Source organism: Pithys albifrons, chromosome 2 (genome assembly GCF_047495875.1).
Source record: "Pithys albifrons albifrons isolate INPA30051 chromosome 2, PitAlb_v1, whole genome shotgun sequence".
NCBI classification, from domain to species: Eukaryota; Metazoa; Chordata; class Aves; order Passeriformes; family Thamnophilidae; genus Pithys; species Pithys albifrons.
Genome location: NC_092459.1, coordinates 32,098,352 through 32,116,228, shown reverse-complemented (window position 1 = coordinate 32,116,228; position 17,877 = coordinate 32,098,352). Strand labels below are relative to the sequence as shown.

The 17,877-nt window shown below is 35.7% G+C and overlaps 1 protein-coding gene across 3 annotated transcripts in view; it reads right to left on the bottom strand.

The window, feature by feature from the left end:
* Window positions 1-354: 354 nt before the first annotated feature.
* Window positions 355-17,877, bottom strand: part of BCKDHB (branched chain keto acid dehydrogenase E1 subunit beta) — a 118,051-nt gene continuing 100,528 nt past the window's right edge. The window contains exons 10-12 of one of the 3 annotated variants that reach the window (XR_011697117.1): window positions 6,735-6,887; window positions 2,947-3,008; window positions 355-695 (exon numbers count right to left, since the gene is read on the bottom strand). Coding sequence is in view for 2 of the 3 variants with exons in the window: in XM_071548662.1 (XP_071404763.1) it covers window positions 6,747-6,887 (141 nt within the window). In the remaining variant the exon portion in view is untranslated. Of the gene's footprint in view, window positions 696-1,418; window positions 1,438-2,946; window positions 3,009-6,734; window positions 6,888-17,877 lie in introns of those variants that run through there. The other 2 variants (XM_071548662.1, XM_071548663.1) reach the window with 2 other exon arrangements.

Below are 17,877 nucleotides of genomic sequence, written 5' to 3'. Positions count from 1 at the left end.
TTTCACAACTGCTTAGTAGCAGACACATTTCATATCTAGAGGAAAAACAATTAAACAAAGATACTGCAGCAAGGATGTACCAAATAAGCCTCTCACCTCTAGCAATAAAGCAAAAAAATCGCTCCTCCCTTCTCAAGAAAAATCGAGTTTCCCCTTGCAGAAAGGAAAATCAAGTATTAGGGACTATTATGCATGAAGCCACTCAGTAGAAAGACAGATAAGGCCAGTAGTTAAAGCAGGTCTCCATTATACAAATTGATCTGGCTGTCTAAGGTTTATTTTGTTGAAAATACTGTCACAATCAAATCACTTCTTTGGGTTTTTCCAAAACAATAGCAAAACTAAGAGACAACATGAGCTTAGTATGTTTTATTGAATAAAATCCTGCTTCTAATATTTACACAGTGAAGTCTTGAGATGTAACCTAGTGAAGCATGGCAGTGTGTAACATTCATACAACATCTGGAATATCTTTAAATACATCTGAAACTACTTATTACAGCCATCACCTGCCCATCACTGATTTCGTAACTAAGGAAAATTTGAACTTTCTGAAGAGTAGCCAAGATGAATATTAAGGATAGCTGAGTTAAAAGAAAACAGTCTGCTATGTGAATTCCAAATGCAAAAGATCTGAATAAAGTGTCAATAGTTTTGAAGGCAGCTTCTGTATATCCCTGTGGTTCTTCTCATCTCTGCAGAAAAAGATGACAAAATAAATGATAAATCTTACGGCTGAAAGTAATAACCACACCTTCAACACACAGCACTCTAGAGGATAACCTTACTTTTTAAACTCATGTTTTAACCTCAAGGTATGTGGACTATACACAAATACTCATTTTATATTAAATACTATTTAACACTATACTATTTAAATACTACTTTTAAAGGTAGCGCCATAGAAGTTAGAAATGTAGCAACTGATATCTAGTGTCAACACAACTTTAATTATTGCCATTTACAGAAAAATTTTAAGAAATGTCTTCCATCCCACTCTAAAATGTTAAGCAAAGCATTACATATTTTTTTCTAAAGCTCTACTAGACATACTACCATTCTACTATTACAGTGAAAAGGCGTCTTGTAATAAATCCATAATCAATACCTTTCCCGTTTATAGGTGGTTTTTTAAAGGTAATTTCCTTATTGATCTTGCATGAATTCTCAGCAAGATTTGAATGCAAATATAGAGTTGCAGCAGCCATACTAACAGACCCACAGCCCTAATAGACTGCGATCTTATATTTGGACTACTCACTGGTTGTAAATAAGACAAGATTCTCTGGCCATTTGCATGATTTTTGTCATCCAGCAGGAAAAGATTATAAACCAGGAATGTTGCATCCTACTCAAGCCTCTGGAGGTTGTTTATTCTAGTGGGTTACATTCAGAGCATTATTAGGTAGGCAGTTCAGTCTGCCACATCTGCAGTTTCTGTGTTGGAAAAAAACTGGTTGTTGGTTTCAGATGAAAAAGATCTTGCACAGTCTCTCATACCTTACTTACCAAACAGGGAGAGGAGTTATAGTTTTCTTGTGCCTCAAGTTAACTTGTATAAAGCCCTGATGAATAGCCAGGAGTGTACGGAAGAAACGATTATGAATCAAAGTACCTACCAGGTCCCTTCCACTTTCCCAGCACAATCAACTTCAAATACATGCTTGGAAAGAACAATAAATTTAAATCAACCACCTGACATCTCCTAACATCATCTAAACTTTAAGCACCAAGACTAAACTTTCCATAAAACAGTTCTGCAGTGAAGTTCAGTGTGATAACTTGGCATTTTTAGAGACTAAATTTATAACAGTAATGACATCTCTCATAAACACACACTCTTATGGAGGTAAACTGTAACCTGGCAAGGAACAGCTTTAAAATTCAGACTTCAACAAGAAAATAAAATACGTAAATGTGGTAGTAAAAGCTGCAAAAGATAACAGAAAAGCATTTAGCTATCTGACATTTCTATGCCAGAGTCATCCCTTAACATATTTGTGCATCATGGTAGTGTATTTTATAAAATTTGGGGGCTACTTTCTTCTGTTTCTTATGGGTTTTTTTTCTCTCCCCCAAATGAACAGACAGACACCATTCCATTCACACAGGAAATGTATATCCATCCTAATCTCACTGCTTCTTTTATCTTTATCTGTTTTCCAGCTACAGAGTTATCTGGAACACAGCTGCCTACCTGGAAGCTATTTCTCTTATAGCTAACATAGCTACAAATTTTAATAACTAAGAAACTGCTGAAAGATAGAGACTTTGCTCTTGCGTGTCTCATTGGTGATGTATACAGGATGAACTGACAAACACTGTCTTTGAGCAGGAAATCCATCTGTACTGTCAATCTCAAGATAAGCAAGTATCCATGTGTGAGATGCTGTCAACATAGGTTGAATAAAACCAAATGTACATTAAGATAATAAGGCTAACTTTAGAAATTATTAACTGCAGCATCCAGCTTGAAACCCTTCATTAGCCTCATACAAGAAGAAGTAAATTAATTCAGGTGTCCAAGAAGAACTTTTCTGGCTTGAGGTACATTTGTGTGCACACATAAATACATTTCAGGGAGAATTTTGTTAAGATACAGATTTCTCCTTTGTAAAGTGAGAAATTCTCACTTGTGTGACTAAGGATAGAAAGATTTTGACACACCAATAATTTAAAAGCATATTATTACTGGTAAAAGTTTGGAGATGGCATGTCCATGCTTTAATATAAAAGCTGTTTCCAGGTCTGAAGACGACTTTCAAGAAGTGCTGGAACATGAAATATCACAAAATTTGGTGTTATCCAGTAACAAGGGGAGTGAATCACATTGCTGCACATTTCATGAAATGAAATTTCAGGTAGCTTCTCAGTCAAACTACAGAGATTTCAAGGCATGTTAGAAAGGGCAATCTGACATATACCACTGATATATTTGACAATTACCTCTTATGTCTTTTTTCCCCACAGCCTGCCTTAAAGCCATAGATGAAGCAAATTTCAGTAAGCTGTCAAGAGAGAACAGAGGAAGGCAGCCAGACATGTCACCAGGTTGTATCTAAAAAAAATTACTTGAAAGACAAGCCAAGCAACATCTTAGCGAGCTGTGTCAGTTTTGGTTATGATAGTCAATATTCCTCACAGTAGCTGTTTTGGATTTGTGCTGAAAACAGTGCTAATAGCAAAGGGATGTTTTCATTACTGTTGAATGGTGCTTGCACAGCATCAAGGCTTTTTCTGCTTCTCACCCCACACCACCCATGAGTAAGGACAAGGGGTGCACAAGGAATTGAGAAGAGACACAGCTGGGACAGCTGAACCCAACTGACAAAGGGACATTCCATACCACATAGTAGGCTCAGCATATAAAGTTTAGGGAAAGAAGGAGGAAGGGAGGAATGTTTGGAGTGATGACGTTTGTCTTCCCAAGTCACAGTCACGCATGATGGGACCCTGCTCTCCTGGGGATGACTGAACACCTGCCTGTCCATGGGAAGTGGTGAACGAATTCCTTGTTTTGCTATGCTTCCATGTGTGGCTTCTGCTTTCCCTGTTAAATTGTCATTATTTCAACTCATGATTTTTTTTCACTTTTTCAATTCCCTTCCCCATCCCACTGGGGGAAAATGAGTAAGTGGTTTGTGCAAGTCTGAGTTGCCAGCTGGGGTGAAACACCAGTTTCATGATTTCTGTAACTCAGAAGCCAACCATACACTCCACCACAGGGAACACATCTTCTGTCTCTCCAGCAGTATGACAAGAAGGGGCCAAAGTTCTCTAACTTCCAGAAGACTGTGCTCAAATCCACACAAACTACAACACTGCTTCTTAGAATTGGTCTCCCTATACATGAAGTGGTTTGGAACACACTCACCCCATCACTCCGTACCAATGGCATGTCATTCATAAATGTTAGCATGAGTACAAAAACAAGTAAATGTAAAGTAATCCTTCAGTTTCTCAGAAATGTGATGCATTATAGGCAAAGTCTGTGGAGTCAATAGCAGGATGGAGATCTACTGCAACTGCTGTGTTAAGCACATAAGGCCCATGTGTAGCACGCAGAAAAATAAGGGAATGCTCCCCTGAAAAGTGCCTCACGACAAGGCATATTAGGATTCCCTCATAGAAAAAACTTTGAGCAGCTCATTCTGTGACACTAATATCTAGTCATGCCAACCGAAAGACGTGGTGCTATGGTCCCCAATATCTGGATGTTTTGTTAGACAAACCAGAAAGCAGAGTTTTCTGTGCATTTACACTGTATTCCAGACAATCTCTAATAAACCTGCTTCTTGATACAGTAAATACACATTTTTAGCTGGCTAGTAACCTCCTCTGATATTTGTCTGTGGTTCAGCCCACAGGAGAAATTTAAGTATGAATGCAGATGACTTTTCCACGTTTTAGATCAGGTCGCATGGAATTCCAATGTGGAAACTGGATTGTGTGCAAATTCAATGCAATCAATCCCAGGGCCCACATACCTCCCTCACTTTACCATTCTGTGAAAGTGTAGGGTGTTAGGTAAGTCTCTGAATCACCAAATGTCTTCAGTTTGTCTCCCTTTTCTTACAGAGGTAAAAATATTTGGTCCTTTGGTTTCCTTTGAAAAGGAACAGATCAGAGGCTACCCAGCATGACCCAGTAAGGAGCAGATACAATCCATTCCCTTTAGGAAAGCCTCCCTGCATTTGTTACAGAGGTGCCAAAGAAAAAAGAAAATAAGTCCTTAATCAGTTTACTTCAACTCAGGTAAAAGGCAAGGGCAACTGTGATGAAAAAGAGAGCACTGACTACCTATTCCACAAAAAAGATTACAGATCAGAAAAGAGTTTTAGTTTTAATCCTAAGCAAACAGGGTGCATGAGGCACAGCATCGCCAGCTGGTCAAAGGAGGTGATTGTCCCGCTCTGCTCTGCACTGGTGCCGCCTGATCTTGAATACTGTGTGCAGTTTTGGGCACCACAATATAAGAAAGATATGAAGCTATTGGAGAGTGTCCAAAGGAGGGCCACGAGGATGATGAAAGGTCTGAAGGGGAAGCTGTATGAGGAGTGGCTGAGGACACTGGGTTTATTTAACATGGGGGAGACTGAGGGGAGACCTCATTTGCAGTCTTCGACATCCTCATGAGGGGAAGTGGAGGACCAGGCACTGATCTCTTCACTGTTGTGACAGAACTCAAGGAAATAGCATAAAGCTGAGACGGGGGAAGTTTAGGTTGCATATCAGGGAAAGGTTTTTCAACCATAAGGTGGTTAAGCACTGGAACAGGCTCTTTAGGGCTGGTCATAGCACCAAGTCTGTCAGAGTTCAAGAAGTATTTGGATAACACTCTCAGGCACATGGTGTGATTTGTGGGGTGTCCTGTGCAGGAGCTGGACTCAATGATCCTGATGTGTCCCTTCCAACTTTGCATATTCTGTGATTCCATAAAATGCTCTGGTATATCAATAACAAGTGATTTTTGATAAAAGTGGAACTACATTATTTTTTGGAGACACTGCCTCACTGGTAGTGTTCCCATCTCTCATACAGGCACTTCACCATTGGCTATTGAGAGAAAAAAACAGAGTGAAATGCAAAAACACCTCCTGAAAGTAAAGTATGCATATAAAGGATATTAGCTTTATGGTACTGACAACCTTCTATCCATGGCCCTAAATTTAATGCACAGTTTGATGTACAGGTGAAACAGATAGAAGATGGCATTCCTAATACAGAGTCCATCTTGGCCCTCCCGTCTTTGCTGTCAACAGCTTAAAATCCCCTGTCTGCCTTCTATAGACTCTCCTTATTCCAAAGAAAAACAAGCCTGTTGTTTTCTTCTTTTCTTTTTAGTTCAGATGTACAAGATCCACCAAGACTATATCTAAAAAACTAGTCTAGTTGCTTCAATTAAGGAAGTAGAGAATACGTGCATTGACGCATTTGCTGAACTCTTAAACTTCTGTCATTAAACAGAAGAAGTTCTCCCACAGCAATGCACAACACTAAGTCCTAGCTGGTCACCCCATAGGCAAATGCTACTTAGTATTACATTGCAGTGAAACAGGACAAAAGATGTTACAGACTGCAATTAACAGAGTTGTAGTAGAAATACATATTACTCCACACTGTCGGTACTATGTAAAAGCATGATCAAATTACATAAAAGATTGTAAAGAAAAACCAGTTTTAGAATAAATACTGGATATTAGTCTTATAATTGTACTTAAACAGAACTGTAAGACACTATAAATACGTCATGTATTTTCAATGGTCTGTGTATGTTTGCAATGCACAGCCAATATTCAGGGTAAATTGGATGTTATTAGTACCTCACAGGATTACAGGTCACCCTGAAGAGTGAAAAATGGTAAAATTTAACACTATGGTTTGCCTATGAAGTAACTCTAAGTATTTTAGTAGAGATGAAAATATATTCTCTGCATTAGTATTCCTTTCACCTTTCACTGTACATCCTTTTCACTTCTCATGATTCAAGACATTTAATTTTGAGATTGATTAGGCAGTTAATTACTTTTAAGCACTGACTTCAATGGCAGTACTTAAAAATATTCAGACGCCTTTAAGACTGAAGGCCCAAAGCCATACAAGGCAATTCTTACCAAAATAAGAATTAAATAAAATAAAACTAAATAAAAGAGTAGCAATGTACCACCAAGCCTTGCAGTTCTTCTGTCAGAATCCTTACAGGTAAACTGTCAGTATAAGACGTTATTTCTCACCTGTACTACTGCTCAGTAGTTAATCATTTTTCGAAGAGCATCATAGCATTTCCATTTGTCTGGGATGTAGAAAGGCTCAAAGATGTGAGGGAAGGGAGTATCATAGCCACACACTCTTGAAATAGGAGCTTCTAAATTCAAAAAGCATTCCTCCTGTTAACAGAAATACAGAATAAATGTTAGTGAGGCCATTATTTTCAGGAGTCTTGCATCACAAAATGAGGTCAAAGGAACTGTGCCAAACTGACAGTCCTGGAAACTCAAACCTTCTATTTATGTCACTGAATAAGTAGTCCAGACCAGAATAGTGCTTTCTTTTGCCCAAAGGTACATATTAGAATAACAACTTGTATTAATGTTATTTTCATTTTCTACATGTGTGCTGCATTAAATCATAGGCAAGTTATATTTAGTACATCTGCTATACATCCAGACACGTGCTGCCAAGAATCAAATATTTTAGGAACAAAAGAGTAAGAGGCTCTTTCCTGTGCCACTTTTAAAAATATGGAAAAAGTACATAATCTTAGAGTGTGCATTATTTGTTGGATACCTGCATATCATATTCAAACTTCTTTGAACACTTAGATTATTAAGACTCTGTCTAAGCATTAAGCAGTTATGAAAATTATGAATCTGAACTCAAGTGGATTTGCATATCACCAACCTTTGAATCAAATCCATGCTCTACTCAAAACCCCAGAAGTTGTGTTCTGGTAGGAAAACAGATTTGATACTGATTGCAAGACTTTCATTACTTGGTCTAGTAGGGCACAAAATATTACAAATATACCATACTAATCTGAAAGCAACCTGTAACATTATCAGCCTTAATAACCAGATAAATAGTGGGGCTTCAATCTTCTCACTCTCAAGTACCAGATTGATGGCATGGACCGCAACAATGTGCAAGAAATAGATGTAGAAATAACTTTGCCAGATCGAACTGATGTTAATGCTAATTATCAGCTCCCTTTTCCCTCATATCTTGCTTTCCAAAGAAGACAAATGAAGAGACAAAATATGTCGCCTCCTGGCCTCTCCTTTATGGACTGCAGCAAGTGAGACATCCTGGCCAACTTCCCCTGTACTTTGGCTCAGCCAAATGGAAGATGAAGTATTATCTACCGGTCCTTTTCCACCAGGCCCACAAGGAGAACAGTTAAAAGTTTTCTACATAAAAGTGTTAAGTATTTTCTCAGACTGATGAACTGTTTTGAATGCACGTTGCCTTGCAGTCCATGGCAGCCTAACTCTACTTAGTGTGCTTTCTACACATCACGATATTTGGCAGTATAGGAGGTATTTGGAATGCACCGAGAATGAAACCTTTTCACTCCAGCTGTCACATTAGTACATTGTGAAGCAGATATTTCTGGAAGACGAAATTAAAATGTCCAAGAAATGTCTGATTGCATGCAGTGTCATTACATTTATTAGCGAACTAATTCACCTAAAAAACTTCAGTCTGAATAGATATGAGGTAAAAATATGCAAACATAAATTTTTGACCTCCACTTTCAGGCACTCTTTTCTTTGTAAAGTGACAGATTCACATTAGTACAAAAAGCTGAGGAGTGCATTAAATCTTTTACATGTCCATGAGGTAGATCATGATGTCCTACTCCAACCTTCTGGCAAGGGTATTTTTTATGTGAAGCAGTCCTTGAACCCATGCTGTAACTGACCAGTAAGACAAGGCAATGGCTTTTGGACCATGCCAAAACAGACTGCCCAGGCCACCTGTCAGGTTGCATTAGCAAAAAACATGCAAGTTTATTCTAGACCCACAGCCTCCCAGTCCTGCATTAGTGGTTCCAAGTACCAGACAAGAACACTACCTAGGAGAGACTTCTGATTTACCATGTAACCAGCTCTGTGAAAACAGACCATCCCAGATAAGAGAAAAAGTTCATTTGTTTCATTGAAAATATTTACTGCAATACTCCCAGTATATTACTACTAGGCTTTTTTAAAATCCAACTAATAAAGTTAGTAACACTTACCAGTTCATGGGTGTTTGATTTCTCTCTGGAACCAATTCTAATTTATGGGACAATACATTCAACTGTGTCCTTTAAATCTAAATCAAAACAAGCTTTTTCACAAAGCTACAGAATATGAAACTGGCTGCTTGATGACATTAACTTAACAACTCTATTTTGAGCAAATGAGATAACATTCTTCATTAGATGACATCACACTTAAAAAATCAGTGTTAGCAAGATATATATCTTGATACAAAAAAAAAAATTATATAGTATATGGATGTATTTCTAACTAATCTTTCCTTTCATGCAGGAAAAGCGAAGTCAAATTATCGGCCCAACAAACAGCCTATTTTTCACATATTCTTGTTCACACCTGCTGGAATAAGTTAGACCGTAGGCAAAATAAGAGTCCACTTCATCCCAAATGTGATACTGCCCCATCTGCCGCACATATTGCTGTGCCAGATTTTTTGCACCTGTGCAGCCACATTGTAGAGAAACATGACAGAGAATATTAAATACAGAACTCCCAGCTCTTTTTAAGACTAAATAGCAGATATCGATTGTCCAAGCCTACTACAACAAGCCAACCACAGTATTTAAAAGACTGATAGAACATCAAAATTTAAAAATTAGTGGATTTACTCCAAATTACTTGGGCATATAAGGGCTAGTATTAGCCCAAACCACTACTGCACAATAACAGAATGAAAACTTACAGCCTTCACTAAGTCCCTGGATATTTCAGAGACTGTTTAAACAATCTGATATCTTTCAAGAAAAGACCTTAGAAAAAAACTTAAAAATTAAATGGTTTTGGAAGCAGAGTAGTAGGCATGGGAATTTTTACTTGGTGTAAAATGGTTTAAGTTCACTTTTCAAAATCAGTGTGAAAAAGTCACACTTATTCAGTAGGGTATCCATAACTTCCAAAACTCAACTGAAGTAAAAAAATATTGTTTTCTTAGAAAACAAAATGCTTACAAGGCAACAGATATAGTTATAAGTCTAATATATCCGAATTTTCTTAATATAGAAAAATCAGACAAAACATTAAATTGCTTTGTTGGTCTGTTTCCTAACTATAGATGACAAATTCTAGCCTAAGTTATTCAATATGACCTTTGCAATTATCTTCATTTACCTGATTTTCATTCAAAGCTTCCTGGATAATACATTATTATGTTCTATTGATCACACTAATTCCTCTCAACATTTGATGTTTAATACACACTTAAGAGGACTTCTCAAAACTACTTAAGAGCCCAAGTCCCACTGAAAATATGTGCTTGAAAGTCATAGCAATCAGTCAAATTTATGCCACACACCACTTCAAATCAATCTCATGCCTTGATTTTTGGAGTAGATGCCAAAACCAAGGACTTGATGAATGCTGCATGTTCGTATGTGAAATGTGACCTCCAGTACTGGGTACACTCCCTATATTTCCTCAAATTATAATACTCTAGTATGATAATATAGAAAATTCTATCCAAGATTATTTTATATTTATTTAAATGTATCCTTTCCTCTTATCAGAGATTCAGGTACTCATTGCTAAATCAGGGTTCTGAGTGTAAAACTTGCAACTGAGAATTGCAGACATTTATAGAGACATATGATTGTACAAAAGGATAAAGATAGAAAAACAAATCTATTCTTGGACCTTACTGCAAGAAAATATTATTCAGCCTTCTGCAATGTACAGGAAAAAAAAGCAATCCAATCCACAGCTTAGATGCAATTAGGCATCTGGCCAATAAGAAAATAGTTAAAGAGTTTTTTGCTCCAGACCATCCTTCCTCTGAAGTGAATCTCTATTGTTCCACAGTTACGGTACACAAACCAATTGCAAACACTTTGGTAAGTAAGTACTGGTTAATGAGACTATTTAATACATAGCAAGTCAGACAAATTCAAACTCATACTTTCCCACTATTACTCTCTTTACTTCCGTATTTTTTGGGTCTATTTCACTTTCCCCCTCTAGTTGGCATGGATTAATATCAGTAAAAAGGAATATTTTCTTTTTAATTTATACTGTTCTGTAGAATACTTTCTAAGTGAGAAAACTTTCCTTTAAAATAAATTATTTTTGCAACGTTTTTTGTCACAGGGGTCACTCTTATTTTGCAACACTGCAAGTACCCCAAAAAATAAACAGCTACAAGAATGGCTGCTATAAGAGAACACTGATTTTACAATTCCTTTTTCAGTACAGGGATCTACTTTCCATAGCATGATAAACAAAAGGTTGATATTAAAGACTAATATGAATAAGAAGAATTTGATAGAAGTTTTAGTATTTTTTTGGTACTATAACTATTATAATAAAAAGACCACACATAAGGTTAAAGTCCATTACACAAGGCAAACCACAGGAACATTTTTCATGCAAGACTAATCATTTTTTTTTGCTGACAATAACTACAAAATTTATACTCAGGAACTCATGTGATGAGTTGCAAATGTTTAATTAAGTAGTGGTCAGTTCTGTCACTGAGAATACTGAATTTTACCATCTCATCTATAGATTATGAAATCTTAAAAGCCACATATACGCTTGAAAAACTTTTCAGAGCATAACTCTTACCACATAAGAGTTTCACTTTCTGTTCTGTTATTCTTATTCTGATTTATGGTGTTGCTATAAACTAAAGTATGGGACTCTTAAACAGTTAAGAAAACTTATTCTACATCACTTTGTTGATGATTTTTACATTTATATTATCTCTTACTTCCACCTATGCATTTTCAACTGTAAATTACCTACTACTGTAAAAATAAGATGAAATCTACTGTAGGTTAATAATGAACATGACAATCTTTTTTGACAACAAAATGTAATTTTTGTCTCATAGCTTAGATAAAGATTTTCATAAGAAGCTTTCCAAACAGGTAGTAGATCAAACCCAATTTTATAAAAGGTGGATTTCATGCAATAAAGCTGACACTAAAGATTAAAAATCTTTTTCTTTGGTTTCTGCTTAAAAAGAATGCTTAATTTGAACAATTTTCTTTTCAATAACAGAAAAGTTAAGCATCTGCAATTTTCATATATTTCCCAATTGTAGTACAGGACCTTCCTTTACAGCTGCAAGCACCAAATGCTACACATTTTAAACATAATTTGCTTTGACTATATATATGTCACATTCTTATGAACAGTCACTTCTATGAGCTACCTAAGTAGTATATAATACACCCATGAGATATTTTCAAGGTGAGATATGTGTGGAGATATATATGTATTTTTTAAAGGAACACTTTTTTCCCAACAGCTTAGCCCTTTTCATCTTAAAATATTTTGATAAATCTTTTCTTCATAGTTACAACAGTGACACAACTTTTCCTCAGAGGACTCTGCAGTTATATGTTGTAAATGTTTAACTTCGATCAAAGAGTGTTTTCCTTTTTAAATCACTTTAAAACTACTTATTTATAACTTAGCATAGATCTGTAACGATTCATTTTATTTGTTACCAATTCTTTGCATTTACACAATTAATATCTTGTGAAATACAGAAAAAATAGTTCACTGCTAAATTTATTTATGATTGCAAAATGAAATATATGTTTACTTACAAAATACTTCAGTAATCATAAAATAAAGAAGCACTTAGGGAGAAAAAGTCTAGTCTGTGTAATTCCTTGGCTTGTTATCATTAAAAAGCAATTAATGGCAAATACTGTCTTTATAGTAATAAATCACATAAACCAGTATTTATAGATGAAATCAAATTTGCTATATAAAAGATAAGGTATTTTAACATAAAATGAACAAAAATCCTCATTCATGCACGGGTTTGAAGATTGCCTTCAAATTTTATTTCAGCGAGCTTAAAAATTAACAGAACAATCTTAAATAACCCAATGCAAGATTGGTATTGTTTGCAAAATTTTCTTTATCAAGTTAACAACACAACTATTCCAACAAACATTCACAGCAAGAGCACTGACTTGAAGCTGTCAGGATTAGAGCCTTGGTCAGTGGCTTAGTTGTCTTGGTGTTACAATTGCACAAAGAAATCAGTACCATGTTCCTCAGGTATTTACAATACAAAACAAAACAAACAAACTCACAGAACCAAATAAACCAGCATTCTATTTGTATCAAATAGCTTATCTTTCCCACAAGAGGAGGCAAACAAATAAAAAGCAATTTTCACTTCTTCCCAATCTATCCTATGTTTTATGCAAAAAGGCTAAGACTTTCCATGAAAATTTTACATAATTTAAATCCACTCTGGCAGGGTCTAGGAATAGAATTTAAATATATTCAATTCAGAATAACACACTGACAAAAATTAAGTAAATTTATTTAGGGCATGAGGTGCAGCTAGCACAATTCTTCTCCACAAAATAAATGACACAAGACGGATACACCCAAGAGGATGTAAGAGGATTTCCAGGTGATAGATTATGCTACTGCCTTAAGGGAACTATAATAATCCTCTTTGGCAAGTAAGATTTTTGATAATTAACTATAATCCACTAAACGGTCACTACCCTTCTTTTCACCCCAAGTACTAGAAATACTATCTTTTCCTAGGCAATTATTGCTGCGCTATAGCTGACACACTCTCAGGCCTTTCCTAAAAATTATGTATGTTATACATTATATACCCAGGATATGACAAAATTATTCAAGTAGAAGTAACTTCTTCTGTATAGCAGCAAACTGCCATAGAGCACATTCACTACAAATTATGTTATTCTATATGATATTCCAAGTTTCCTGTGCACTTTCTTAGTGGCAGTTATGAATATTTGCACTGAGACCCGCATATTTTCTAAAAGCATGCCCAAAGCCCCACAGTTAGAATGATTTCCCAGGCCCATGAGTACCTGAAGATTCCTGCTTTATTTAGTTACTTGGCATTACTAAGTCATCTGTTCAGTAAATGATCCTGCAAACTGCTACACATACATTAACATGGGAGAATAATCCAAGGTAAACCAATGGAGCTAAAATGCCTGCATAAAATTATTCTGATGCAAAAATGTTTGCAGATCATAGGTCATTTTTCTACAAGAATGAGCAATATAACAAACATTTGTTCAGATTTTCAGTGAAGATTATTATTCTCCTAATTACATCCTACACCTTTTAATAACAAAGCTAGAAATAACCTACCAATACAACCAGACTTTACACTTTTAGATCATCATTCATCACCTACCTCTCTAATTACATATTTAAGTATTTTGTAAAAGCATCTCCTGGTTACACTCAGCTGCCTGAAGTGACTGGAAGGATTTGCTGCCAAGAGTTTTAATAGTCAGTGAGCAGTATTTTTACTTTTACAGCTGTTGAGGCGGCTGGGAGAGCCTTGCAAAGACAACCTTGTCAATCTATGTATCTGGCTCAGCAAAATCCTAACAGAAGTACTTCACTCAACATACACTAATGAAATTCAAAAGAAATGCAATTTCAGCTGCTGTTACTAAAACAATTCAAACCAGCCTATTTCCCTTTTTATATCAAAGCATTTCTATTTTGGGGCAGCATAGTGAGAATGATGCTGTCACTCTGACTGTCACCAAATCCTTCACCAGGGCAAACCCACAGCTTGGCCACACAGCCAGGGAGAGACAAATACAAAGGAACTATCCTGCCCTCCCATGAAAAGGTTGGTGCTTGCCTAATATTTTTCCACAGCATTTTTTAACATTATCATCTTTGTAAAAGAGGCTCAGAGTACGAAGGAATTATTAGATTACTTAAAACAAAGTTATAAGGAATTTTATAGTGCATTCTTTAAACCAAGCTGTCATTTTATTTATGCCTTTATTTTATAGGAAGCTGCTTGATGACTTAAACCCACAGGTAGAAGAATTCTAGTGCAAAGCTTAAACTCACATAATATTCTCTCACATAAAGGCAAAAGTAACAGTTATGAAAGCTGACTGGTAAGAACATAATTAAGGTAATTTTTATTTTGCAGAAAAAGTGTAAAACATTGAATGGAGAGAAATGTAATGAGGTTTTACAGAAAGTATAAAGGTTTATGCAAAAAATACTCAGAACACTAAATGAATCATATTGGTGAGTTTTTGGGTACAAGCTGACTTAAAAAGCATAAAATAACTATTTTACCAAATTTCTTACAATAATTATCTTTTCTTCTTTCTGGGAGAGATGCATTTTTATAGTTTTGATCGGTTTTCACTACATTTCCTAAATTACTATTCAAACAGGCTATGTTGCTATTTCATTGTAAAGAAAAATTGCCAACCAACCAAATAAAAAGACCTCTGAGAAAATAAGAAATTAATGCTTCATTAATTTTTGCAGCTATCAATACTCACTGCACCAAGTGATTAAGAAATGTGCCTCTAATGAAACACTTTCATTTTAAAACGTTTAATTAAACCATAAAGAGTTAGCATTACATCTCTTAATTTAAAAACTGGCCTGAAAATGAAAAAGAGGAAAAACAAATTTCAGAGGCTATGAAATTTTTAGTTTACCTTTATGCCAGAACGAACAATTCAAAATTATTGACCTGATTTTGAAGTGTCCGTGAAATGCATGTATAAAAACAAATGCATGGGACCTGTGACATATCCAGTAGCATTACAAACAGAAATAAAGGTAACAGAATGAATCATTTTTATACAATAGAGAAATGTAACGATACAGGTTAACTGTATTCTAGGAGTCTCACTGAAGTTTTAATTGGATTAAGCCCAAGTATTTAACTTGGTCTATGTTTTAGAACTGACTGCTTAAATAAATTTCATGTTTGAAATGGTTATGTGAACTTTACTTTTACACCATATAGTTTTTAAGATTTTAATTTTCACTCCACTAATGAAGTTACTGCTTTACAGTCAAAACTATAAATCTTTTACATAACCTAATATATGTCTTCCCCCAATATTATCAATTGTATACCGAAGCTTCTTAATGAAGAAACAAAGTAAAGTACCTACACAGCTGCTGTAGTTACCATGAAGAACCTCACGTAATTTTCTTCTTTTCAGTCACAGAGTTAGCACTCAACACACAGCTGCCATGAATGAAATGTAAAAATAAGCTATTGGTAATATTGCAAAAAGGAAATTGCAATACAGTTCAAGCTGAGATTTTCTTTTCCTCCTATATGACTCCTAAGCAGTAAAAGTAAAAATGTTTCCTTTGTGTAAATACTTTAAGAAATTCTTTCTCAGTTTATTCACAAAGTAAAATTTTCATAGACCTCAACCTATCAGCACTCTACAGGAGTAGTTATCACTAAAAATGGCATTCAATATAATAAATATAAAATTTGACTACAGTACAAATGGGAATTATTATTTACAAGGTCTGATTCTATGAACCTAATTAGTAAACAGCAATTCTACTCTACCTAAAAAAAAAACCTCGCAACTAGTATATTAAAGCAAGATTGTTTGAGAATTAATGGCCCCTACGTCAAACTATTTTTTTCTTAAAGCATATTGGGTTTCAGAATTAGGCCCATTTCCTTTGCTGGTGGCCAAACTCACAATTGCCCAAATCAGAACTTCTCTCACATAAAGGCATCACTGATGGCAGCAGTCAGGGATTAGGTGCACTGACACTGACGTGCTCTTCCAGCTGGGCAACTGCAAAACCAAAACACATTTTTAAACAACAGCTATCCAGTCATGGAAACTACTGTGCCCACCAGCCCATGCGTCTGATTTCCTCCCACTAATCAGGTCACCAGGCCATGTCCAGCTAACGGTGTTTTGGTGTTTTTTTCAGAAACTTCTAAGAAAGTATAAGGACACAAGACTTGGCAAAGTCTCATCTTAGAAGTCCTGTCTCTGTTATAACAGAAAGTCATAGTTGTTGCCACAAATTGCTTATATTTGACTGTACTGTACTGTAGTGATAATGCAGTTACTGGCATTTTTATCCAAAATCCTGTATAACAAGTATCTTTCTCTAATTTCAAGCAAATCATTTCAAATTCAATCATACATGATTTTTGCCCCAGCATTGCTTTAGTAATTACTTCTGCTGGTTACCCTTTGCTCATTTCCCCAGTAAATTTATAAATAGGACTTACATCTCTGTATCTCCATTTTGATAGTGGGAAGAAGACAGGCACTGTTAAGCGGTTTTCATACAGCAGGCTCTCCACAGCTAGACCCAGTAGCTCCTCACTCACATCGTCTGGTTTCAATGGTTTTTTAGAAAAACTAGTTGACCACACTAAGATACAACATTCCACATGAGATCATACCACTGTCTCCCACAACAGAATAAGTCCTTACTATTTCTACAGTAAGGGCCTCTCCAAACACACTTGTCTTTTCATCCAGCTGCAGGATACACAACTGAGCCGAAGGTAACTGATACACCAACTCTTCCTCCTTTGCCCAAATAATCATCAATAAACTTATGCTAAAAAAGGCTGTTAGTTCCTAGCCATGTAGGAACTTAGACTCAAATCTGTTTCTATTTCTGAGACCCTCAGTATCATCCAGGTTCCTTTTAGGAGTCTAATTTTTGTGTATCAGCAATAGACTGATTTTATGACTTAAAAATTCTGTGGTTTGTAACTAAGAAACTCCAAGAGTGGCAAGATCAAGCCAAGTCTTAAGAAACACTACTCTTAAAACATTACTCTTACAACTTGCTAACACTTTCAGGAGTCCAACATACTGCAATCTCCACATCACATACCTCGCAGCTCTTGACAAGATTTTATAAAGTCAGGATCTAATATGTCTGGTTAATCTGGCACAACCTACACTTGCTGTACAAAACACAGCAAATTCAGTGACAAACTAAGTTTCAGAAAACATCAGCCTAACAAAAGTTTTCATCAAAACACAGTAACTGAACGAAACCAGTATTTCATGCTTTCAGGAGGAATTCAGAGCTATGAAGACAGAAAACTAGTGTTGAGAAAAATCGAGCTGGTACAGAAGTTATTATGGAGTTTTTCTCACTGTTTTTCTCACTGTATTTGATGAGATTTTTCATTTGTCAGCTGGTGGAAATACAGTCAACTAATTGTGCTAACAACTATAAGAATGAATCCTACAGACAAGGGTTTATATTGCTAAAGATCCAGTTTAAGTGTTTAACATTGTACTTTTTCTTGAACAAGACAAGAAATGTGCTCTCAAATGTATTCTTTTATTGTTGGTTAAAAAAAAATTAGGCACCA